Raw genomic sequence first — 27435 nt, 5'->3', positions numbered from 1 at the left:
TCAAGTCTGCACAGACCACCTCCCCCCCAGGCCCTTTCTCCATAATCTCACGTATTTACCCTCCTAGTCCCCCTGACACTAAGGGACACTAAAAATTCTTTTTAAATGTTGGAGGGAGAACCCAAATCATATATGGCATTAGGCATAACCTCAAGAATATCATAACTGTACTAAAAAATTAATCATATAAATACCAGTATTCTGTGGAACTCAGCAATACTGACCATCTGACCCAGCAACACTGAGTTGATATGTAACAGCTCACATTAAAAGTACTGTATACTGGCAAACATCTGTTCAATATGTGAATAAACCTTCTTTAAAGTTGTCTGATCAAAAGGTATAAAATGAACCGCATGGCTTTAAATATAGAAAGTATGCAAGCTAATAGTTCAGTGATTAGAGTGCTATTGACAAGGCGAATTTGTGCTATATCTAAACATAAATCAAAAATTAAATCTTGCAAGGCAACATATCCACACCTGTGTGTCTTTCCAAGTCGTTATGAGGCTATTTTCTATCTCCATCTGTTTCACCTGGTCTTCATTAACCTATTTCAAGCAAGGCACAGAAACATTAATCAAAAAGTACAAGAAGTGATGAGTGAAGTGTCTGTAGATGGCAAAATAAAACCAATCCATTTATTCCATGAAGGATAACATTGATAAATGGATTGGGGATAGCTATCCTATTTTATCCAGTGGAATTGACAATAGTCTTCCCTCTTTTGAATCTTGTTTACCTGCCCTTTTGTGCTTTTACAGTTTTCAATTAAAATTTGTCTTTCCGCAGTTGATCTGGAGTGTAAAAGGATTTATTTGACTATTGATTCAGTAGGAGTTTCGAGGAAGAAACATATTGAAAGTCTGTTGGGAGGTCGAGAAAATTAGGGAGAAATTTCTGTCAAAAGACTAAATTCTGTATTAAAGACAGCTCGTTAGTTTTTGTCTAAAGTGCTCTTTGGCACACGTACACACTTCTTATTTATCTTCTGAGGCAAAGGTGGTGTTTGTGTCAAATTCCTGAGTGATCACATCAGAGTGTCCTTCTAGGACTTCCCGTGACCACCAGAAGTGCACACCCTCAACTCAGGCTCTCCATAGAAGGTTTGTTTTAGTGAGTGAGTGTCGCACATTGACCAGCTCAACCCAATTGCGAGTCTCTCAATATATACAGTGTGTACACCTTTGGCTTGCTAACTTGGGTGAGCAACTCAATGTCTGTTTTTTTTGCACACACAAAACCATTTGTGCATATATTGAATAAATACATAAATATTAATGCACAAACATACCTTTAATAAACATTGTTTTGCCTCCCTAACTTCTGGTTCAGTTGATCGAAGATCCAACTATCTAATTTCTACTGTGTGCCCCAGTGACTTAGTTTTGTCATCAAAGCTTCTTTGCTTTCCGTATAATGTTACTGGATCTTCAGATACTACGGACAGAGTTTAATGATGCCTGTTGGAGTGGTCACGATTGTGGGGGCAAACAAGGGAATTGAGTAGGAGTCCCTACGTTCCTAAATGTCCAACATTTAGTGGGGGGTGGGAAAGGCCCAACACAGGAATCTTGTTTGTTGGTGACAGACTGACTATTCAGTTCAGTAACAAATTACCTGAGAGCAATTATTCCAGAAGTTACTATTTAACGGGCACAACATCAAGAAGGGGGTTAGTGGGGGGTCTGCTGAAAGTCACCCCTGGCCCTTCCATCCATGCCTTCCTCCCTCTCTCACTAGTCACTTCCTCTCCCAAGCTCCTCCATGTTGTCTGCACCCATCTCTCTCTGCTGATTCAGCAATGATCTCTGGTGAAGGCCTCAGTGGAACAGCGGTCATTACTTCTGGTGGCCCTGATAATACCAGCAATCTACTGGCCTCTAATTGGATGGTAGCTCCAACCAATTAGGAGCCAGCAGATCCCTGGTATTATCAGGGCCACCAGGAGTGGTCCTGATAATACCGGGTGGCGGGATTTCTGCCTGACTGGTATACTGTCTAAATAAGTGCCTGATTGCAATTGCTTTGGCCTCCTGAGAAACCCAACTTTAGGCTCCTGACCAGTGGACAGGATCTCTGCCACACAAATTAGGGGTTAAATAATAAGCAGAGTGGGGGAGGCAGAAGGCATGCAGAAAGCACATGCCCCTCCTCTCACCCAAAACACACGGTGCCGACACACTCCATGCTGCCATAAGACACTGCAAGGGTCCTTAACAAAGAACATAGAACATAGAACATAGAACATTACAGCGCAGAACAGGCCCTTCGGCCCACGATGTTGCGCCGACCAGTTACAAAAACAATGACCCACTAGCCTATACCAATCCCTTTTCGTCCATAAACCTATCCAGAGATCTCTTAAACGCCCCCAAACTAGACGCATCTACAACTGCAGCAGGCAGGGCATTCCAATCCCTCACCACCCGCTGGGTAAAGAACCTACCCCTGACATCCGTCCTGTAGCTACCCCCCCTTAATTTAAAGTCATGCCCCCTCGTGCTAGCTTTCTCCATCCGAGGAAAAAGGCTATCACTATCCACCCTATTTAAACCTCTAATCATCTTATATGTTTCAATAAGATCCCCTCTTAGCCGCCTTCTTCCCAACGAAAACAACCCTAGATCCCTCAGTCTCTCCTCATAGGACCTCCCCACCATACCAGGCAACATCCTAGTAAACCTCCTCTGCACCCTCTCCAACGCCTCCACATCCTTCTTGTAATGCGGGGACCAGAACTGCACACAGTACTCCAAGTGCGGCCGCACTAGAGTAGTGTACAGTTGCAACATTACACTGCGACTCCTAAATTCAATCCCCCTACCAATAAACGCCAAGACACCGTACGCCTTCTTGACAACCTTATCTACTTGATTCCCAACTTTCAGGGATCTATGTACACACACACCTAGATCCCTCTGTTCATCCACACTATTCAAAGTCCTCCCGTTAGCCCTATACTCGACACATCTGTTGCTCCTACCAAAGTGAATTACCTCACACTTCTCCGCATTAAATTCCATCCGCCACCTCTTGGCCCAGCTCTGCAACCTATCTAAGTCTCCCTGCAGACTATGACACCCTTCCTCACAATCTACCACACCTCCAACTTTGGTGTCATCAGCAAATTTACTAATCCACCCAACTATACCCTCATCCAGATCATTAATAAAAATTACAAACAACAGTGGCCCCAAAACAGATCCCTGAGGCACACCACTCGTAACTCGTAAAGGCCAAGTGAACTTCCATATCTCATTAGCTGATAACTCCATCAGTCCCGGCTGTGCAGGAAGGTGTCAGTGGCTGCTGGGATGCTGGAAAAGAAAAGCCCCCAAGATCGTGGATCCCTGGAGTAGCTAAGTCTAGGGTCTTGGATCAAGAGGATTTGGTAAGTTAGGGAGAGGGGCAGTGTGGGGGGAGGTTTAAGGGAAAAAGCGGATAGGAGGAAGTGGGGGTTCAAACTATGGAGAAGCCACCCTGCGATCAGCAAAGATCAGCCCCTGAAGATAAACCCCACAAACCCCTCACCACCCACTTACTTCCTGCCCTTTAACCCCTCAAGATGAAAACTGGACTTCCCGCTCCAGCTCTGCTGTCCAGGCAAACATTATATGGTGCGGGCAGCGTAATAACAGAGAAATATTTGGTTCATAAAAAGTCCAATCAACTCTTCATATTTCCCTTAAACATGGTGGTGGGTCTCTGATTTTGCTGTCTGCCCCTTTTTACATGACCACCGCCCACCTGCTCTCCACCAACACCACCTCCATCCCTCCTTGGGAAACACACCTGCTAGGGGCACATAAAAATTAGCCCGAAGATTCTGCCCCATTTCCTTCCCTGAAAAAAAACTTCTCGGAATTCCAAGATTATTTTGAAGAGTGGGGATAACGCCATCAGAAACCAACTCCTACAATCTCCTTATTTTACACTTCCAACTTTCACTGCAGACACTCGGCAGATTTCTCTGCATCAAAAATTGCTGCAATTCACTCAGTTGTCACCGCTCTATTCTTAAGACTTGGTCTTCGCCAACTAATCACAAAATGCATCCTTGTTTCACAGGAAGCAGAGGACTGAACTACCCTAATTTATGGAGAGGGACTAGGAGCTGGGTAACTAGGGGTGTGTGGGGGGAAAATAGGAGAGGGACATGTCAGGTTAATGCATTTCCACTACCAAGAAAGTTTCCCTGCAATGAGTTAGGAGGAGAATCAGCTACCTAATGAAAGAGGCAGGCAGCTAATTAAGGTGATTGAGACCCCAGTGAGGGGCAATTTTGTAGATTTCACAGCATTTCGCCACCTATGGAGCAGGTGCAGAGGGAGCATTAGAATTAATGGGACATCCAGCATTGAAGGCTGCAACAATTCTAGTCCACCCCAATCCAGCAGAGGGATTCAGCCTCTATCCAAGTGGACCTGCCTCTCTAGATCTCACTCATCCTTCCTGCACAGCTATGCAGTCCAGGGGGAGGGTCGTAGTTCTGTTGACGGGGCCTACAGCATCAGAGCCCACCCACTAGCCTTAATAGGACGGCGAGTTCAAAGGCGGGCTTCTCCTGGAAGATTGCTGAGCCATTCCTGCTTCCAGCAATTACAATCTTGGGAATCCCATTGGTCTTGACATCAGTGTCTTAAAGCCCACGGGAAAAATCCATTCAGCCCCTCGAGCCTGTTCTGTCATCCAGTTAGATCATGTAGACCTGCACCTCAACCTCATTTGAAGTTGGCATTTAAGGGCATAATGGCACAGTGGGTAGCACTGTTGCCTCACAGTACCAGGGAGCCGGGTTTGATTCCCAGCTTGGATCACTGTCTGTGTGGAGTCTGCACATTCTCCCCATGTCTGTGTGGGTTTCCTCTGGGTTCTCTGGTTTCCTCCCACAGTCCGAAAGACATGCTGGTTAGGTGCACTGACCATGCTAAATTCTCCTCAGTGTACCCAAACAGGTGCCGGAGAGTAGGGGATTTTCACAGTAACTTCATTGCAGTGAATGTAAGCCTACTTGTGACTAATGAATAAGCTTTACTTACCTGCATTTTCCACTGATCCCTCGAAAGCCTTACTCCTAACAAAGAGCCACACTGATGCAAATTCACTTCGTAACTGTTTTAAGCCCAGGTATAATTCTGGCAAATCTGCATTATATCCTTTCCAAATGTTAGTTGACATTTTGTGAGATTTACTGCCAAAAATTAAATGGGGCACTCCTGAGGGGATGTGACAAAGGCCTGAAGCATCATTTCCTCACTCTTTCACTCATTTCAAAGTATCACTATGTGCAACTGAAAGATGTTAGGCGCAATTTCTTTTACTCTGAGGCTGTTGGAACATGGAATTCATTCAACAGAAAGATCAATGGCCTGAAACAATAATTCTGCTCAATTCTCCACAGATGCTGCTTGGCCTACCAAGTATCTTCCAGCATTTTCTACTTTTATTTCAGATTTCCAGTAACCACAGTATTTTGCTTTTGATTTAACATTTAAATACTTGCTTCATTATTGGCAACTCAGCAATGAAATTCCCTCAAGAAAAATGTTACTGCATTGCCTGTTGCTATTTGTTAGTTGTTATGTCCTTTATACTTTCTTCTTGAACACAATTCTGTTTGGTTACTTGACTGCTTAGGACAAATTAACTACTTTGATAACATCAAAACTCCGAAGAACGTGCAGGTCTGCTTCATTAGCTGTGCTAAATTCTCCCTCAATGTACCCAAACAGGTGTCAGAATGTGATGACTTGGGGATTTTCATAGTAACTTCATTGCAGTGTTAATGTAAGCTTACTTGTGACACTAATAAATGAATAAATAAACAATGTTTTAAAAAACAGAACTTTTAAAGTTACAGTTTAATGGGCAGATGAGGTGAAGACTAGACCCAAATAACGAAGTGAGCAAAACTTCCTGGTTTGCTTTCCGTAGTTATCATATGATGTGTTTGGAAAATCTATAGAAATTACTAATTGGCTGTTTTGATCTACAGCAATGCAAGTTATTCCAATGAAGAATTCACGATCATTGTATGACAAAAATGCATACTTACACCAAAGAGTTGAACATACAGATTGATCAGATCTTCTGTAACATTCACTTCTTGTTTGGTCTGACCTTCTGTTTGGAATAAGTAAGGCGAAAACACCTGTGACAAACTGTGTGCATTCATCTGATTCATCTCTGAACATTTCTGAACCCTGTTGAGAGGGGGTAGGGAGTGGGTGGAGAAATAATTTAACACGCGATAAAAATATGGTTTGCTTGAAATCAAAGAATAGCTGAACAGTTTGCAGTGCATCAATATCTTTTCAATATTACATAATAAAAGACCATTGTGGTATGTGGTATAGTAAACAGTTCATGGTTTTAAAGGCAGGGTCAGGATTGTTCAACCAAGACTCAAAGCAGACACTAAATACAGGGCATCTGGGCCCAGCCAATCTGAATGTTTGGATAATTGATCCTGAAGTCTTACCAGGGGGGTGGGGGTGGTGGTGGTGGAAGAGACATATTCTTTCTCTGTCTGTCCCCAAACACCACAATAGGCCACCAATGGCCACCTCAACAGCATAAAGGAGCATGAACTCAGTGACAACAGGCCTCAGCCAAGAACTTGTGGGAGCAATCCCAGTCACATAGAACTCCTGCTTGTTCTGGCCCACATTCTGGCTCCCTGAGGATTCCAGAATACTATTGCCATCAGGTCACAATGAGATCAGTGGGAAACATCTGCTGATTTAAAGAGGGTCTCCACCTTCTCAAAGGAGCCATTAAGTTCAGGACACAGCAGAAAGCCAGCGACATCTAAGGCGTTGAATGATCCCAAGTGTTCCTGCTTAAAACCCAAATTTTCTGTCAGGCGAGGAGAGTTCAAATCGAGGCCAATTACCCACATCGAACAGCATTTCTAGATTGCCAATACTTAATTTTATCACAAATGCTGCTTTGGCAGAATAGGTTTAAACATCAAGAGAGAGGTGAGCTTCAACAAATCAGATGTGACTTCACATAAGCTGCGACAAAATCTAAGCAGGAACCAAACTTTATGACAATCGTTACAGCAGTATGTGCTATACACCTTTGGGTTGCCATGGTAATGGAATATTCTGGCTCTTTTGTCTCTAAGGGCCTGAGGAAGAAGCAGAAAGTTTTGCTGTGCAGCAAAACTCTGATAACCAGAAAAGCTGCAGAATGTGATTCAAAGCTGGAAAAGCATTTTTTTTCCTTGAGATGTACAGAAAAATGACCTCTCCTGAACTATAGGAAATAGAAAGCAGCCACAAAACATTTCTCAATAGCAGTTGGATTGTATATCGCATTAGGAACACATGTACTGGAACTGAGAGAGACTTTTAACTGCTGCTCCAAAGGGGGAGAGACAGAGAGGGGGAGAGAATTGTACTTGATGGATGGTAAAATAGGAGGCTAAGAGGTCTAGTTTAGGGGACCTACTTCACGTGGCTGGACAGTGGAAACATTTTGGGCCTGGTGATTTTAGGATGACCTGATATTGAAGGTTACTGTTGATCACTACTTGCCCCATTTCCAATTGCCTCTCAATGGAATCCCCTCACTGCACAAACTCAACCCACCAGCATGACCAACAAGCTGCCACTGTGGCCAGGACAAGTCCACAGCAATAAGCATTTGAGGCTGGCACACAACTTTTTTGTGATGGTGAAGCTGTCCTCATTATAGGATCATATGCCAATTCAGACATGATTCCACTTTTAGCACAGTCATACAACAACCATTTGCTTGAGGAAGAAAACAGGATTGTCAGTGTATCTGGTATTTCAGTTACAGAATGCAAGGAGTAAGAATACTCCCATTTGCTGCAACCTGGTCAAACATTTTGCAAGGCCAAAAGACTTTTTGCAAAATAAAAACTGTTGATTGCTGCAAGCTGCTTTCTGGAATGCAGAAGTTATTTAGTGTGTAGGCCCCAGCAAAGTAATTAGGTCTGAATTTTCACGCAAATGGAGAGGTCCTCCCCTTTTGGATGTGATCCTGGGACACCTTTGGTAGAAGTAAGGTGACCTTTGGAATTGTTAAACGTACACGAGTGAGTGTGGGTGGAAGGGTATAGGTAGGCATAGGAGCTATAAAGGGCCATTGACGTGGATGCATGTGTGGAGGAGCAAGGTTGGCTTGGGAAACATGAAAGTCTATGGGGGGAGGTGATTGAAAGTGGCATGTGATGACATGGGTTGGCCTGGAATAGGCAATGGGGCAGGGGGGAGGGAGAGGGAGTATGTGATGTGTGTTTATTTGTCTTTTTTTTAAATTTCTATAGTCTTAACAAAGTGCTTCAAGTGCAATAGTCTGTTACTGAACAGTCATCATTTACAGCTCTAAACATAAATAATAAAAGGCAAATATGAACAATTACGTTTGAGAAGAAAGGTTTGTGCATCAAGGATGGAATTTAAAGATGTTATGGAAGTGACAATGGAATCTGAAAGGCATATAGAAAGAGCCTTGAGTAGGCTGTACCGTATATGTTAAGTCTGAGACTATTGGGGTGGGAGCTCCAAAGAAGTCAAAGACAAGCCACAGGAACAATTGGGTTTATTGAAGAACTGTACTCCTCATACTCCAGCCCTCAAGTGCTGTTGGGGCGGTTTCCCAGGCAAGTCACTTCACCCTTTAGGTCATTGGACCATGTCTTCTTAAAGGAGTGATGCCCTACTTACATAACAGTATAGAATCCAGAAAGCTATGGAAAATAGCTTCTGGGTAGGCTTTTAACTCATAGTTTAGATAAAGAACTCAACATTTTATTGGATACCTTATATTAAAGAGAATCATTATAGGACAATAAGGTTCTATCAATATAACACCTAGGTCTTCCTCTGACAAAGGAGTATAAAAGACAGTGACTAAAATACATCTGAACTGCCGTCAGAAATGAGTTGACCTGGTCAGTCACCCAAGACATTCAGCCAAGTTCCCTAAGCAACCAAGTCATTCGACTTGACTGGATTATACACATAAGTCTTTGTGAAACTAAATTTTTTTGGAAGTGTTGTGAGATGACTGATGTAACTTCTGTGGTTTTATTGAACTTACCTCTTTAAGCAGATCTCATGTCTGAATAATTTATCAGTATAGTTCTCAGGTTCAAAGTGAGCTCTCAGGAGTGAGGCCTGACTTAGACAACAGAACCCACACATTTGATTCCATAGTCCCAAACTAAAAAAAAACATGAAACTATCTATTACCTAATACTTCACATAGTAAATATTGATTTTATTTCACCTAATTTTGATTAGACTTGAACCATTGAAATGACTGCAGCACACGTAGACCATTTTCTCTCCTGCTAGTCTCGAGTGTATGCAGATTTTTCTCAGCTTTGAAGAGAGAACCCATTTCAGATTTTGCAATGAATGTGTTTTGTATAATAGTGTTTCAGAAATACGAATTGATGCACAAAATATTACATCCATATTTTCATTTACTCTGTTCTAGTGACTATTTTATGTGGTCCAGAGTCCTGGAGTATTGATATATTTAATGCAATAAGTGGTGTGTCTAAATGTACAATGGATAACAATAAAAATGACCCAAAAAAATCCTCTGATGTAGAAAAGAAACAGCTCTGAATACAGGCAGCAGCTTTTGCTCACGTTCTGCCAACTGCATTGTAACTGACAAAAGAAATCTGATTATGACTTTTCCCGTACGTTTACTTAAATTTACATTCATTCCATTTTTTTGTTACTTGGAGGGCTGGGGAAGTAATTATACTTTGCTTTTAATGCTCACGATGAATGATGTCAGTGCTGGGAATGGAAACACTAGGGTCAAGTGTCATCTGCGGCAGTTCCTTGGAATCGAGGAAAATATCTGTCAGGCTTAGTGAGTGTTCAGATAACTGAGCAGCCCAATTCTGGTTCCACAAATCTTTCTGCAGTGGGCCACGTTGCTGTGCAGGGGAGTGGAATTCCCAGACCCAAGGTTGGCTTTCCGCTCCTTCCTCTGAGGCCAACATTCTGCCTCACTGTCAATCACTGAGCCGAGAAGCTTGTGCCTTGACGGGCCAAGTGGAGCCACACTGTATGATCTGCAGCCTTCTCCTTCCAGTATGTGGTAGGAGAAGGCTGCAGATTCGATGGCACGTCCAACCACAACAACTGGGACCACTTCCCCGGTGCAGCCTTTTCCACCTTCGCAGCCACTGGGGCAGGATCAAGTACAGCCTGGACCAAATGCAAAATAAAGCTTCCCTTAAATTGGTTCAAAATTAAACCAAACTATCTTAGATCATCTCGTACAGCAGTAGTGCAAATTACTCCTGACATCATATCTCCTAGAAGCTTCTCTGAAAGAAATTACAATTCAGTGGCAAACTAATATTACTAAGAATATAGTTAAGCAAACTCAAATTAATTTCACTTAAGACACTAGGTTGAGACAAGAGACATTCCACCATATAGGTGTATTTAACTCCTGTTCTAATGGATGGAGAAGTATGGTACTCAACTTTTTAATCTATATTTCAATAATTTATTATTTTCAGTGAAATAACAATGATATCAGTAAAAATGATCATCTATGTGACGTATAAAGAAGCTAATTAACAACTCAGTGCTAAAGGTGAATTGAATTTGTACACCCTATTACTATTCTAGGGAAACTGGCAATAATTCTATGGATTTATCAGAATGAATCACTCGGAACTGAGAAAATTGTATTTCTGACCTGATGCATGGAGTGCAGCAAGCATCAATAAATTGAGTTGATTTAGCATGCAAACTAACATACACTGATATATCTTTTGTAGTGCTTGCATTACAAATACAGCCCAATAATTAATATTTAATTGACTCAGACTGGTTTTTGAGACCGAGGGTACATGGTAAGCTGTCAGTTGAGGTTGTTCATGGGGGATTTTAATAGAGTCAAGATTGAACAGGAAGACAAATAAAATGGAGCTGGGTATATAACCACTCTTACCCTATCCAGATCTGCCTGGATGTAATTTTCAATTGTAGGGGGCAAGGATACCCATCTGAGGCTGCTGCTTTCTTCGGCATAAAACTTAACCCTCTGTTATTTGTTAGATTTGATGATTTTGTGTTATTACTACATTGCAGCAGTGGCTTCACTTCAAAAGTGTTTTATTGGCTGTAAAATTCTTTGGGCGGTCATGAAAGGCGTTATAGAAATGCAAGTTTTTAAAAATTGTTTTAGTTTCACTCTCATACATGAGAGTGTGAGCACAAAAGTTGGTGCATTCCACAACACCTTCTTCCATTCCTATTAAAATTCGCCCTTACATAGAAGGTAGGAAATACACATTCAATCTCTGACTCTCAGTTTTGATTTTTGATTTGATTTATTTTCACATGTATTGGTATGCAGTGAAAAATATGGTTTCTTGCGCACTATAAAAACAAAGTATACCATACATAGGGAAGGAAAGGAGAGGAAATGTAGTGTTACTATCTTAGCTAGGGTGCAGAGAAAGATTCACTTAATGCAGGTAGGTCCATTCAAAACTTTGACAGCAGCAAGGAAGAAGCTGTTCTTGAGTTGGTTGGTACGTGACCTCAGACTTTTGTATCTTTTTCTTGAAGAAAGAAGGTGGAAGAGAGAATGTCTGGGGTGCATAGAGTCCTTGATTATGCTGGCTGCTTTGTTGAGGCAGCAGGAAGTGCAGACAGAGTCAATGGATGGGAGGCTGGTTTGCATGATTGTTTAGTGTTTACAGTTGAAAAAACAGCCACAACTTTCTGACACACTGTTAGAGCAGTTCTAATTAGATCGTGAAGCAAAAAATGTTTGAAGTTCTATTCCCACTTTAATAAATTAGCTACCAATAACAGTGAGTAAAAGTAATGGACTGGTGTGAAAGATAGTGATTTCAGGCAGTCAGCTCCACCATCTGATCTAGGCAACATTGCAGAGCATTAGTTACACCACAAATCTATAAAGGCACAGAACTAAGATAAAAAAGTTCAAAGACCTCCTCTGCTGCTGAAATTTCTATAATTTTGCCAAATACAAGAATATTCATTTGAGATTGAACAATTTCTTTTCATATACGTTCATGGGATGTGGGTGTCGCTGGCTCGGCCAGCATTTATTGCCCATCCCTGAGGACATTTGAGGGTCAACCACATTGCTGAGAGCCTGGGGTCACATGTAGACCAGACCAGGTAAGGATGGCAGATTTCTTCCCTTGAAGGACGTTATTGAAACAGATGGGTTTTTACAACAATTGACTTTTAAGATCGTCAGTCGACTTTTAATTCCAGATTTTTTTTTATTGAATTCAAATTTCATCATCTGCAGTGGTGGGATTCATACCTTCATTTCCAGAGCAAGGGGTCCAGCAATAATATCTCACCACCACTACATTCCTCAATAAATACTGAGAATACCTATTCCTAATCTGGAAGTTGCTTTTGGCTTGTGTACTTGATCCTGGTCGATCTCCAGTACCAAAACTTAAAACTCTACTAATAACAACTACAAACCATTGAAAGCAGTTAAAAATTTTCCCCAATTGCACTAAGCACGGCAGCGGGTATTAAAACGGCATTCCACCCGCCGGTTGCAATGCTGGGTCTTGAAGTTGTAGCGTCCGCTCCCCTCCTTAATTATGCACACGTGAAACATGCTGGTTCGCTGATTCACCCACCCTGCCATCAGCTCACCACCTCCTCACTCCAGGTGCCATATTTAAAGTATGGCTGTGCACAGTTTTCTCAGCATTGGCAACCCAGGATTGCTCCACTGAAAACATTCCTCAAAACCAATGTCAGCAGCCCCCAAATTCAGTGAGACCTCACTGGAGCATCTAGTTGACACAGTTGAGGTCCACTGCATAGTCCTCTAGCCCCACTCTGGATACCGGGGGATCCAGCAAGTTGATCAGTCCAGCTTTGGAGGTGGTGATCAACGTCCATGTGGTCCAGAAGAGGTCAGCCACCCAGTGCAGGAAGAGGATGAATGATCTCATCCGTGCTGCCAGGGTAAGTCAAGTATCTCAACACTTTCAACTCAGAAACTCATCAGCCCATCACATATTTACATTAATCTTACACATTATCGACTTGAAGGGCATCACCACTCACTCTCACACATATCTCCATCTGGCCTCATTTCCTATAGAGACTGTACCCTCACCCTATCCATGGATCCAAACTGGGAATCGAACCCTGGTGCTGTGAGGCAGTAGTGCTAACCACTGTGCCATATTCTGCTTCTAGAGCATGTATGCTCGTTAGCCCCTGAGCACTTTGGAAGTGGACATTCCTATGGCCAATGTGCACCTCATCCATCCCCATCCTGAGACCACTTACACTGTTCAATGTATAATAACATCATGCCACCAACCTCCTCCCCCACCCTCTCCCCTGTCATATCTCCGAGTACCACTTTCCCCACCTGTACACCCAAGTACAAGCCAACCCTGCAGCCCTTCTCTTACCTGTGGCCACTTGCTTCCTTTCTCTGGTACAGCCCTAACCCTGCAGTCCATTAAAAATTTCCCCACCTTACTGCTGATCTGGTAGGTAGAGACTTGCCCATGACAACACTCTGACAGTGAAGTGGTGCTCCCAGCAAAGTCTGGTGCTAATTTCTGTGAGTGCTGTGCGTTGCAAGGTAGACAAACTAACTTCAAAGTAATGAGCGAATGACAGGTCGCCGGGTACATGTCACTTACAGGCCATTGTGGAGCATATCATTCTAACCGTACGCCAATGCGCCAGGCTGATCCAGTGTGTGTGAGCACAATTGTGGTGAGATGTCCTTATAGTGAGATGCAAAAATATTGAAACACTCCCAATGTGCCATGGCTGGAAACACAGTCCATCACTGCCGGCATCAGCTCACAATGATAACCTGGTTTTATGACAATGTAAAACTGATCTTTGGCCTTTGCGTGATATTTTACGCACCCGCCCAGAATGATGCCCACTGCAACCAGGAGTGGAAAATCCCAGACAATCTTTTCATCCCATTAGTCTGTAGAATGTACATCTTGAAAACTAATAGATTTCAATGAAACTTGGCACACAAAGAGAGTATGGTCCATGGAAGAACTTATCAGTTTTCGGCAAAGATCTAGATCCTGCATTGTTTGGGGGGGGGGGGGGTGTTGTTTTTAAAGACTGTTGTGGGTTTTTTTTAAATTTATGAATGTTGTTGGTTGTTTTAGAGCATTATAAATTGTTCCACTGCCAAGCAAGGTGGTAGAGGTGAACACACTGGGATCGTTTAAGACTTATCTGGATAGCCACATGAACAAACTGGGAATGGAGGGATACAAACGAAGTCTAGTTGGAAGCATGAGTGGCGCAGGCTTGGAGGGCCGAAGGGCCTGTTTCCTGTGCTGTATTGTTCTTTGTTCAGGTGCTGTGGTGGTATTTGTCACAGCTCTCAAAATGTAAGCAGAGTTTTCAGATCAAGTTGTTGGATGTGGCCTGATATTACCTCGGTGAGATAGAAGTTCTTAACAATAAAAGCATTTTCCTTTTTTTCAGCTTTGTAGTTATAGAACATGAACCAGATAGGGAAAAACCTCAAAGAAAAGTTGCGTAAATGTAATAACATTGAGTGAACAGACTGTGGCAAAGGTTTTTGCTCCAGTAAGTGCCCTCTTTGCATATCTGTTTCTGCAACTGAACTGTTTCTGCATCAGGCACACGCTTTATTAATTTTCTTAATTTTCTTTTCTCTTAGTTTCTGTGCAATGCATGCTTGAATTCCTTTTGAGAGAAGATATTGGTAGGCTCCATGAAACTCATACTATAGCTTAAAAGAATACGTACTGATAACAAGGGGAGGAAAAAAAAGGAAAAGTTGAACCAACAACATTAAGAATTCCCATTTCCAAGAGAATAGGGACCTTTGCAGCAATAATGCAAATGTTGCAATACTTTAAAAAAAAATTAGTTGCTTTATCTCAATATTTGTGGGCATTTCCACATTTTCAGCACTTGCAATCGTGGATAAGTTACACCAATTCACAAATATTTCTCAAATTGGGAACTGTCCTTCTAGCCAGAGACAAGAGCAAACACAAATTCTGTGTCAACTGATGAAGGATAGTGACTACTTCTACATGCATTATCATTTCCACTCAAAAGAAGAAACCATATTGTAAAGGTCTCTGAGAAACACAAATTAGTCCCATTATATTAAAATGAACTCAGAGTGCACTGAGATAATTCTATTTGATTTTACAACACAAAGTTACATGGTGAGCTATGAAACAGTGCTATCTTCTTCACAATGAGTGAGATTAATTTTACAAAGTAAGTGCATGTTCCACTCAGTAGATCACTATACAAAATCAAACAACACAAAGACATCGAACAAACTTAGTCATTTAAATAATTGAACTCTAGTTAAGGCAAAGAGTTTGAAGGGGCATCTTAACAAATACTTGAAAAGGATGGGAATGGAGGGATAGGGTCCCCGGAAGGGGAGGGGATTTTAGTTCAGATGGGCAGTATGGTCAGTACAGGTTTGGAGGGCCAAAGGACCTGTTCCTGTGCTATAATTTTCTTTGTTCTATCTCAACTAACATCAGAACACATTCCCCCCAGGATCATGGATCAACTCTGAGACAGCTGAGCATTGTCCCTGGCTTCCTCAAGAGAAGTAAAGATATGGTCCAGGTTGTCCTTTTGCATCGGTTCAGGGATGACATTAAAGACAGAAATTGGGAAGTAAACTTTAGAAACAAATTGAGAAACTTGCACTTTTGAATAGTAGCTGTGACAATTATCATCACTTCCAAATTCTGTGCATCAAAGTCCAGGGGGGTTATGTCAATGAGATACTTACCAGAGAGATTTTTTTTAAGAAGTCAAGACACATCCCTGGACTTGACTACACCATCAAGATTCAGTGAATGGCATCAAGCACTTTCCCAGAGAGAATGAGGAAACAAGAAATAAATGAGGAAAAATCAACTTCTCAGAATGGCCAGTTAAAAGTATCATTGGGCAAAGTCAAGGAGCAAGTTGCCTGCTCACCAGCTGTCAGCTTCAGAATAATGAATTGGAAAAGAAACCACACACAACTGAAAATAGAAGTCAATGATAATCTTTCTGGAGTAATTAGAGAGCAGCTAATAAGATCACAGTAAATTTTCATCAGAAAAATAATGCTGTGAAATGAATCAATATAGCGCACATTTGTGTTATCATTGTAGCACAAATATAGACAAGTCCATTATCCAAATAAAGAGTGGTAGCATTTTTAGGGAAGTGTGTAATAATTTTCAGAAGTTTTCTCTCTTAACACTTTAGTGGCAAGGGTGTCAAAGATACAGCTTTACAAGGAGTGAGACTACATAATGAAATATGAGATTATAGCCAATTTAAAGAGAAGCACTTTCTATACTTTACCTGAGAGACAGGCATGGGTAATATTTTTAAATAAGAAAGGTCACAAATGTTAATAAGAAAGATACAATTATCCACAAAGCAATGAAATTCCATGAGGTTCACAAATACTTGGGGCCAGATTTAAAATAAAAATGCAACTTACACAAATTCCAAAGTTTGCTGCATTTTATTTTGTTATATGTTTTGAATTGAAGTGGCCATTTATCAGTCTGGACAGAACCTAATTCAAAGGTTAACATCTGATCTCAAGTAAATTCTTAATCAACCTTTTTTTAAATTAGCTCAGTAGCTGACACTCATGGAAACACATCAAGTGTCTGTATGTTCAAACCAGCATCTGTGAGATTACTTTTTTCCCTCAAAAAGATGGCAGGTCTCATCCCCAAATGCTATGGAACCAAGGGTTAGAGAGCGTGCAAAGTGCGCACAGAGGCACTGCTGATGTTTAACCAGGTAAAACTGTACAGCTTGCCACCTACTGTTCGTCTATCTATGATTATTTGTTATATAACATTTATTTCTAGGGTTATCTGGACCCAAGCAGGAAGAATTCTAACTCAAAATGACAACCATCACAGATTGGTCATGCTGGCAGCTATTGGATTATTGAGTTATTGGATTACCCATTTTGCATTAGAAATTATCTTGGTGGCAAACCTGATTGCTTGATATGTCATCTCAATGCCGAAGAGACTCCTCTTAGCTTCTGAAAGAAGGATATTCACTAGTTGGCCATTGAACGGCTGATGATTGTCTTTCTATTTGCAAAGTTATGTAGTCCTAAATTGATAAACGGTTGGCAAATTCCAATGAATTTGCGACTATCCGTGTATTACAAAGATTCAGTATGGCAGAAGCACCATACTGAATTGGTGTCTAACTCATCAACATGTAGTGAGGGACCACTTGTATGGAGGTTGAGCAAGCTGTTGTGCTACAGAGAAAAGCAGATTCAATAACATTAAAATCTGATGCTGTTTCAGATGTTCGCACACAGATGTGTTCAAATTGATTTCTTCTGTTGTTTTGAACTATGTGTGTAATAGACCGTCTTTCAAGACAGGTATGAGATCAAATACTGATTGAGAGGGTGAACTTATGGCAAAAAGCAGAAGGGACTATAGCAAACAATGATTCTGACCTACCCCGACTGAATGGATCAAGGGAGTAATACTCATGTCCATGTTGTTGTGAGAAAAATGATAGTGATTAATTTGCACATTTTATGCTGAGATATGCTTCTGGACATGGGTTTGAGCCTTAACAGATGGACCGAAGATACCATGACTCCTTCACAAGCAGTAATTAAAACAGCACAATGCAATTCGGCTTCAATGCTCAGAAGAGAAATCACTCAGGGTTGTCCTCATTTGTAACTAGGACTTCTGCTGGAAGTGTAGCAGTGGATGGTGGTCAAGAGCAGGATCAGAACTAGCTGTGGTGCATTGCACAAATAAACAATCTTTTCACACACATTGTCTGAATACAGATATGAAATTAGGCACTAAACTAAGCATTCGAGAGCTTCAAGCATGAGGAGTCTATTCACTTGCTTCAGACACCACCTTCAGGGGAGGAGACATGAAACAGAATGAAAATGACTACAGCTCCTCAGCTGGTTTCAGTGAGATTTGATAGATGAAATCCGAATAACGGGAAGTCACTGCTTCTGAAACATCAGCAATGGGATCAGCCATGGAATTTCTCCATGGAATTTATAGGGAACGTATTGATTCCTGAACATTCATCCAAACACAAGCACAGGTTCTGATGAAGGTTCATCATCAACCCGAAACACTAACTTTACTTCTGTCTACAGATGCTGCCTCATCTACTGAGTGTTATGGTATTTTCTGTTTTATTTACTTTTGTTCTGCCCAAAGAATCCTAGAAACAAATGAGGTTTGACAGACCTTAATTTGGAGGCTGTCAGTTAGTGATATTAGCAATAAATATAAGACCACGAGTGGGATTTTACTCTCCCCTCCAGGCCTCCAACTTGCGGTGTGTTTTGTGGCGGTGGAGACCCACCAATCGGCCATGAGCAGGAACCTCTGGTCCTGACACTGTCCACTGGGTTTCCCTTTGTTCTCACACTCTGCTGCCAGGGAAGCCATGGGGGGGGGGGGGGGGGGGGGGGCGGGGGGGGGGGGGGGCGCGATCACTGTCGGCGAGACCTGAAGATACTGCCGGTGGGAATGGTCAGAAAATGTTGGTTCATGCAAATTACATAGTGAACTATATCCCAAGATCTTCAGGGACTGTACTTAATGCAGTTTGTATAATCTACTGTTCCAGAAATGAGCATTATTTAATCGAAAAGTAACTGTTAAATTGTGCTTTTGTTTTCATGTGTATCCACACGGATAGACTAAAATATGAGCAATCAGGGTAAATACTGTTCACGCTGAAAGCCACAGAATACTAATTTCACTCACCTGTAGAGGTGACCAGTCAGAGCTGCAAGTGTAACCCGGTTGACACGTGGTAACGTCTGTATTAACATTCGGTACTTCTCCAGTCTTTCGTTTTCATTTTGTACATCTAATGATAAAAGATTGTTGGGGGTTAAAGCACAGGCAGAGAGTTCAGAAAAAGGCAATGCATCAAACCAACTCAACACGACTGAACTGTTACATTATATTAAAAAAGCCTTACGAGCCCGATTGCCAGACTGGCCTTTTCTTGATGTAAAATTACATACCACCTTCATGAGCACAACTCATTATGGAGCTGTGCCCTCAGTGACATGGATAACAGGTTGCTGAGGGTTGTGTGTTCTCTCAGAGGGCTCCAGTAAACTCGTTTTAATGAGATTATAAGCACTTTATGGCATGGAAGGTTTCGCTTACAGAATCCTGCAGGGAGTTAATTTCTACTTTCCTCTAAACAAACAAAACTTTTATGTGATTCAGCTTTCAATGAATTCATCCAGCAGCTCACTGAGCACACATGAAATACCTTTGTACTCTGGGGCTTTATGATTTATGGAGCTCACTGTGATTTGTGGTTTGGGGTTTGTATCTCACTCTGATGCAACCTTTCCTAAAATTACATTCTTAAAATATTCACAGGAAACATGCAAACATAAATTCATGATGTATTTGGATTTGAAAATGAGATTCATTGAAATGCTTAGCTAGGGATGAATACATATATAATACATCACCATGGTAGTAGAAGCTAAAGTAGGTGAAAGATCCGACTGGGGTTGTGAATTTAAACAAAAGTATTAAGGGGAAGAATCTGAAATCGCAAAGCCCACGCGTGTAATATTGCTAAATGAAAATTTAACAAACTGTTTAACTGTTTCAGGATTAGCCATCTCTTTCTGGAGTTTAAACATATCAAGAATAAGTTGTGTTAAGCACTTTGTTTCTTGACTTGTCCAAATATCAGGACAAGATTAGAAAAAATACCTGTAACACTGGCAGTCTCATGGCATTTGAAGAAAAAAAAAATCTGTTGCGCATCAGCAAATTTTAACAAGCAACGCAATCAAAGGAATATATGTGCTCTGGAACTAGGCACGGCTTTTAGCCAAGTTGTTCCAGTATAGCTAGAACATTGACGTTCACCCAACATGTGGAATATTGCCCAGATGTCTGTCTTCAAAAAGCAGGATAAATCTAAGCTGGCCAATTATTGCCTCTTTAGCCTAATCTTAATCATCAATAGCGTGACAAAAGGTGCCGTCAACAATACTGTTAAGCCTCACCTATACAGTTTGGATTCCGTGAGGTCTATTTGCTGATTACAACTTTGGACCAACATGGACAAAGAACCGAATTCAACATGGGAGTGACAGTGATTACTTTTGCCATCAAAGCAGTATTTGACTGTACGACATCAAAGAACCCTAGAAAAACTGAAGTCAATGGGAATCAGGAGGAAAACTCTCCACTAGTGGAAGTTACAAATCAAAGGAAGACAGTAATGGGTGTAACTGCAGAGTTCCTCAGAGTAGTGCTTTAGGCTCAACCATCTACCAATTGCTTCATCAATCACTTTCCTTCTGTTATAAGGTTAAAAGTAGGGATGTTCAACTAATGACTGCAGTGTTCAATTCCATTTGTAATTTCTCAGATAATGATATAAACCTGCATGCAGATTCCAGCCAACATTCAGGCTTGGATTGAAAACAGGCAAATAACATTTATGCCATGCCAGGCAATGACTATTTCCAACAAGGATTTCCAAACTGTAAGTCACGACCCTCAGTTGGATTGCAGAGGTCATATCTGGGGTCCTGAGCTGCCCCTCCTCCAAGGCAGCAAAGGTAACTGGAGGGAAGACTCCCCAATCTTGAGGCTCTGACTGGACAGCACTGGACCCAGTGGATCAATTCCAGCAAATAGCACCAAAGAACAAAGCACAGTACAACACAGGAACAGGCCCTCCGGCCCACCAAGCATGAGCCAATCATGTTTCCTATCTGGACCAATCACCTGTATCCTTCTATTCCCCATCTATTCATTGTCTATCCAGATAAGTCATAAATATCGCTAACATGTCTGCCTTAACCATGTCATTTGACAGTGCATTCCAAGCCCCCACCATCATCTATATAAAAAATTTCCCCTGCACATCTCGATTGAACCTTCTGCCCCCTGTCCCATTTACTTTGAACATGTGCCCCCTTGTAATTGTCATTTCTGCCCTGGGAAAAAGCTTCTAACTGTTCACCTCATCTATGCCCCTCATAATTTTATAAACTTCTACCAGATCGCCCCTCAGCCTCTGTCTTTCCAAGAAGAGCAATCCCAGTTTATTCAATCTCTCCTCATAGTTTTTCCTGTCCATACCAGGCAACATCCTGGTGAACCTTTACTGCACTCTCTCCAAAAGGCTCCAGTCCCTTCTGGCAGTGTGGTGGCCAGAACTGGATACAGTATTCCAAATTTGGAAACTTTTACACACAATGTCCCGGCCAATGAAGGCAAGAATGCCATATGCTTTCTTCACCACCTTTTCCGCCTGTGCGGCCTTTTGTAAGGATCTGAGGACCTGTACTCCCAGTTCTCTCTGTGTTCTTGTGATCCTGATGGTTTTGCCATTTATTCTATAACTCCTACCTGAATTGAATCTACCACAATGCATCACCTTGCATTTGTCTGGTTTAAATTCTATCTGCCATTTCGCCGCCCAATTTTCCAAGCCTTCTTTATCCTGCTGTACTCTCACACAATCTTCATCACTATCCACAACACCAGCAATGTTAGTATCACCTGCAAAGTTGCTAATCAGACTAGCTACGTTTTCTTCCAATGTATGTGTATATATATATCCCCGAGGTCCCAGCACTGATCCCTGCGGGACACCACTAGTGTTTTGCAGGGCTCACTGTCCACATCCCCGAATGGACAGTGAGCCCAAAGCATGCTTTACTATCACAAACTGGCAGGTTTGAGCGTGCCCAGGATCTTAGTGCACCGATAAGTAACGGTCAGCAAGTGTTACTCAGTCACTGTCAGACTGGGGAAAAATCAGGAGGTCACGTGTTGAGCTGTGAAGGTGAGTAGTGGCTTCCAGCCTTTGAGTTTCTGTTCCTCTCTGCCTGTCGAACAGGCTTCTCATCTCAGGATAAGCTCCAGCAACTAGACCAAAAAGGACGGATGGACGGACGGACGGAGGGAGGGAGGGAGGGAGGGAGGGAGGGAGGGAGGGAGGGAGGGAGGGAGGGAGGGAGGGAGGGAGTGAGACTGCTCACTGAATAAATGGGGAGTTGAAGCTGCTGAGTGAGTCAGTGGGAGAGAACTGAGAGGAGGGACACTACGTGTGTTGGGAAGAGAGGCTGATTACAATGTGTGCATGGGAGTTGGGGGAGTGGTTTTTGAGTTTTCTGTTCCCAGGGAACATGGAGTACCTGGCGGAAATGTATACATGCACATAATAGTTCTTTTGCAAGGACTTTAAAAACTCAAAGAGTTTCACACTTATATGTTGATCAGTAATATTAATTAGATCAGTAATTAGTAAGATTAATAATTATATACTGAATGTTACTGTTACTTTATTTACTGCTGTCACCAAAATTGGGTGTTAGCAATACTTTTTGCCCTTGTTTATTACCTCCTCAGAAGGTATGTCTCAAAGTCTAAAGGGCAGATTTCAGTGAAACTGGGTGCGGTAGAGAAAGTTCAAGGAAGAGTGCTCAGTTTTTGGCGAAGATGCAGATCCAGATTTTACTTAATTTGGAGGATCCATCTCTTATTATGTGAAAAGAGGGAAAATTGACTTTTTCTTTTAGAATGTTGTAGAGTGTCTTCTCTGCTGTGGTGGAATTTGTCACAGCTGTCAAAATATGAGCAGAATTTTCAGAGCAGATTGCTGGATGTGGATTAGTCTGAAGACTCCTCAGCAAGTTGGTAGCTTTGAAAACAATCGTAAGAGCTGTGCAATTGTAATAACATTGAGTTGACATATGTAGTGAAATTATGTCCTCTGCTGAGAGACCTATTCACATATTATTTTTGTTTTTGCGGGCATTTGGGGTCAGATTCATTTTCAAGTGCTAAAATTGGATCATATTGGACAATATTAAAGCACTGGTCTAACTGCCTCTTCCGGACATTCAATGTCATTACCATAGCTGAAAGCCCTACTATCAACATTCTGTGGGTCACCATTGATCACAATGTTAACTGAATGAGCCATATAAATATTGTGTTTACAAGAACAAGTTAAAGATTGGGACTTCTACAGCAAGTAGCTTTCCTCCTGGTTCCCAAAGCTTGTTCACAAGGCACAAGTAAGGAGTGTGATAGAATCTCCACTTGCCTGGATGAGTGCGGCTCCAACGTCACTCAAGAAACAGCACCTTCTCGGACAAAGAAGCCTGCTTGGTTACCATCTCATCCACCACCTTAAATGTTCAGTCCCTCTACCACAACCACATAGTGGCAATAATGTGTACAGATACACTGTAACAACTCATCAAGGCTCCTTCAACAGCACCTTCCAAATTCGTGACCTCCATCACCAAGAAGGACAAAGACAGTAGGTGCATGGGGACACTACTACCTGCAAGTTCCCCTCCGAGCCACACCGTTTCGATTTGGAACTATATCACCATTCTTTCATTGTTACTGGGTCATAATCTTGGAACTCCCTCCCACCTATATCAGATGGATTGCCGAATTCCAAGAAGGCAGCTCACCAACCCTTGTCAACAGCAATTAGGAGTGGACAACAAATGCTGGCCTTGCCAGCAATGCTTACATCCCGTGAATGAATAAATAAGAAACAGGGAGTGAAGGTAATGTTCTGTTGCAAAGTACAAAATTGCAATTGCTCAAATGTCAGAGGCTGATTAGAATTAATGAGGTGCAGACTGCAGAACGTAGTTATCTGAAACTGACCAGATAAAAGTCAGTAAATGCAGTAACATAAAGACCTGTCTGATACATTTATGTAATGTTAGAATCATGTCTGTTGCTATTTTCTCCTGGTGTAACACACAGAAAAGTAATTCAAGTAACTGTTCTACTGATAATGCGTGTGGACAAACATAAAGAGCAGTCTTTTGGCTACCGTCATTAGTTGACTAACAAACTAATTCGTTCCTCACAAGCTGAAGACTCTCCTATATCTTCTCCTTTAGCTTCCCCAAAGGCTTATTCCGGATACCAATTGGATTATTTGTTTGTAATAAAGTTGAGTAGCGAAAAGGAAAGGGAAGCAGGATAATCTTAGCCATTTCATGACATTTTCACATTGATGGAAGCGTAATGGCAGCACCCGCCGTATTTGGTGTATTTTCATATATTTACTGGGCTGAGACAAGCAAGTAGGATGGAGAGGGAACAATATGGGCATTTAAAAGAATTTCACTTCATTATCTCGAGGTCTGATATAGACTGTATAGCAGTGGGTTTGATGAGGACCATGTGAGGCAATTTCAACTTCCACATTTAAAGGGCCACTCTATAGAAAGAATTTGGAGGAGTTAACAGTTTGCTCAACAAGGTCAGAAATTAATGATGGGTTCAGGATGGTCTTGATTTAATAAAACATCTTCATTCATGCCTTTATTACTTCTCGACTTGACCAACGCAACTGCTGGCTGGTGTCTCACATTCTACCCTTTGTAAACATGAGGTTAAAAAGCTCTGCTATTTGTGTCCAATTTCACACTAGCTTCTGTTCACCTGTCACCCTGTGCCTCACACTCAATCACATTGGATCCCAGTACTGCAATGTTCTGAATTCTCAAACTAATTTTCAAATCTCTTCATGGTCTTGTATCTCCCCATCTCTGTCAGCTCCTCCAGCACTAAAATCCTCCAAGATGCTCCACTCTTTCAATCCTGATATCTTGAGCAACCCTGATTTTAATCACTCTATTATTAACAACCTTGCGTTGAACTACCTAGACCCTAAGCACTGGAATTCTTCCACAAATTTCTCCACTCTCTTTTCAGATGTTCTTTAAAACCCAATCCTGCCTCTTTGGCTGAGCTTTTACTCACCAGTCTTCATAACAGTCCTCATTTTGTGCTCATCTGTCTTTATGTGGCTCAGCACCATATTTTGTTTTGATAATCTTCATGTGAAACTCTTTGAATGTTCTACTACATTGAATGTGCTGTATAAATGCGAGTTGTTACTGATCATCCATCATTTTAACATGTCATTACACTCATACACCTAACCTTTCTCCTACTACAGGGAAAGAGAGCATAAGACACAAGAGAAAGACCAATGGCACAACTGACACATGGCGAGGAGGGGTGTGAGGTATTCCGTGCCTTTAAATTGAATTTATATCTTTTAAGGCAGACTCTGACCAAGACAGAAACTAAACTGAAAGAGAAGCAGAAACGGAAACAGAACAGGTAAATAAAAAGTTAACAGGTGATAGAGAGGAGACTGGCCCTCCCAGTTTCAACAGAAGCAAAAACATTTTGATTTAGAAATTACGATTTTGGGCAAATTGGCCGAGTTGAAAGATATGAAAGAACACAAATCAGTCCAAGCTGAGCAGTAGCAGTTGATGAATCCAGTGGTGTAGCAGAGTCAGACTCCAGATAGCCGAAGAAGACAGGCTCCAAATTGAGAAGCTGAGAATAAGTCTCTGCAGCTGTTCCTGTTTCTTAAAGATAACAGTGGTGGATCGACATCATCTAGACTGAGATGACGTGTTTTTGTAGATGTGTGCCATTTGTGGTGAGCACCATCCTATGGAACCCAAATTTGTTGTGCACTGCTGCTTAACTCCTGGAAGGAAAAGAACCAAACTTCTTTGTAAGAAAGGCAAAGTTTAAAGGACTTTGTGACTAAGTGTGATCATCAAAATCTGAGTGGACTACTGAGCCAATTTGTAAGATCTCTCTGAGTTGGATCTTCCATTTAATGACTAATTTATAGTTTACTTAGTTTATAATCAATCACAATGTGCCTGCTAATTCATGTTTTACTCAAGTTAGTTTCTGATGTTAGATTACCAGGCAGAGATAGTATTTAGCGTTTGCTTTTTTGACTCATGTATAGTAAAAATTAATTTTTTTTAAGCCATGGAATCATGTGGCTTAATTATTTTAGTAAGTAACCAAGATTTTGTATTTCTTCTTTGTTTAAAAAGAAAATGCTGTCTCTACTAAGATCATAACCAAGTAGGGAGTTCTCTGCAGGATTTCAAATAGACGGACAGATATGGATTTTACTACAGTTATTGATTCATAGGATGGCTATGGCTTTTTTGGGGAGGGAAGGCTTATCCTTGAGTAGTTTGCAACAATTAGCCAAAGTTAGTTAGCGGACAAGTTAGAGTTAAATACAGGGGCTAACAAAGCAGAAACATCTGAAGCAATAGCTCTGTATTTGGGATTGAAAGCAGGAAAGCCCAACTTGGGTGGAACAGGTGTGAGTTGACTCGAATTTAGTTGCAGTTAAAGCAGCCTGAAATGGAAAAAGAAGTTACTCAAATTGAAAAGAGAAAAAGAAAAGCAAAATCTTGAACTTGAAAAAGAAATAGAGATGCAGAATCTTGAAACTAAATTCCAGAAACGGAAGTCAGCACTGGAAGACAGAGAGCTTCAAAAGAAATAAATAAATTAGACAGTGTAAACTGGTTAGAGAATCTGTTCCAGTCAATAAAGAATATAGTATAATAAAGTAATGTAAAGAAACCAGTATGATTTTACTGCTGTAAGAATGGGCACACTGGAAACTGTTGCAACTGAAAGGTAAATCTGTGGCAGTAATAGGAATACCAAAGGAGTCTTTAGGAAAGATTGTACCAGAAAACAAAACAGATGATAGAACAGTAGCAATAGTACAATTGCAAACTGTTCCTTCAGAATCCACTAAAGTGTTGGACATAGCTCAGGATAGTCAAGGGGATTCTTCCCTGCAAACTGGTGAAGCAAGCTGGAAGGCACAGGTGGCACATTGGTTAGCACTGCTGCCTCACAATGCCAATGTTCAATTCCAGCCTTGGGTGGCTGTCTGTATGGAGTTTGCATATTCTCCTCGTGTCTGCCTTAGTTTCCTCTGGGTGCTCCGGTTTCCTCTCACAGTCCAAAGATGTGCAGGTTAGGTTGATTGGCCATGCCAAGTGTCAGGGAGTAGCAGGGTAAATGTGTGGGGTTACGGGAATAGAGCCTGGGTGCGATTGTGGTTGGTACAGACTCAATGGGCCAAATAGCCTCCTTCTGTACTGTAGGAATTCTATGAAGTGAATCAGGTTAGAAAGGTTTTGTCTTAGCCTTCTAACAGGTAAGCAAATTAACACTTTGGGAAGCACTGGAACAGTTTATTGATCATGGCTGATGATGCAATCTGTCTTCCAAAGTAGTTTGATGCAACAAAGTGTTTCTGGTCTCTGCTGAGATCTTGGGAAGCAGCACTGGAGACAGTGGTGCTTTGGCATTCCCGTTGTCTGAGCTAGCAGACTTCTTTAGCTACCTGATGATGCGATTAAATAGCAATAAGCCACTTGTCTTACTGCACTTGCATGGTGATTTGATTTTGACAAGTAAAAGATGATCAGCTGTATAACGTTAGGTTGCACGCCTTCTCAATACTAATTTATTTCTTTCTCTGTGCT

At 41.6% G+C, this 27435-nt stretch overlaps 1 protein-coding gene across 1 annotated transcript in view; it reads right to left on the bottom strand.

The window, feature by feature from the left end:
- Positions 1–27435, bottom strand: part of arap2 (ArfGAP with RhoGAP domain, ankyrin repeat and PH domain 2) — a 338594-nt gene that overhangs the window by 46440 nt on the left and 264719 nt on the right. Inside the window, exons 22-24 of the mRNA XM_080189086.1 lie at positions 18824–18929; positions 6059–6206; positions 483–551 (exon numbers count right to left, since the gene is read on the bottom strand). Coding sequence (XP_080045212.1) covers positions 483–551; positions 6059–6206; positions 18824–18929 — 323 coding nt within the window. The remainder of the gene's footprint in view (positions 1–482; positions 552–6058; positions 6207–18823; positions 18930–27435) is intronic.

This window comes from Carcharhinus amblyrhynchos, chromosome 1 (genome assembly GCF_965287045.1).
Source record: "Carcharhinus amblyrhynchos chromosome 1, sCarAmb.v2.hapA, whole genome shotgun sequence".
Lineage (NCBI taxonomy): Eukaryota > Metazoa > Chordata > Chondrichthyes > Carcharhiniformes > Carcharhinidae > Carcharhinus > Carcharhinus amblyrhynchos.
Note: the sequence above shows the minus strand (reverse complement) of the source record. Positions and strands in the feature narration are given on the sequence as shown.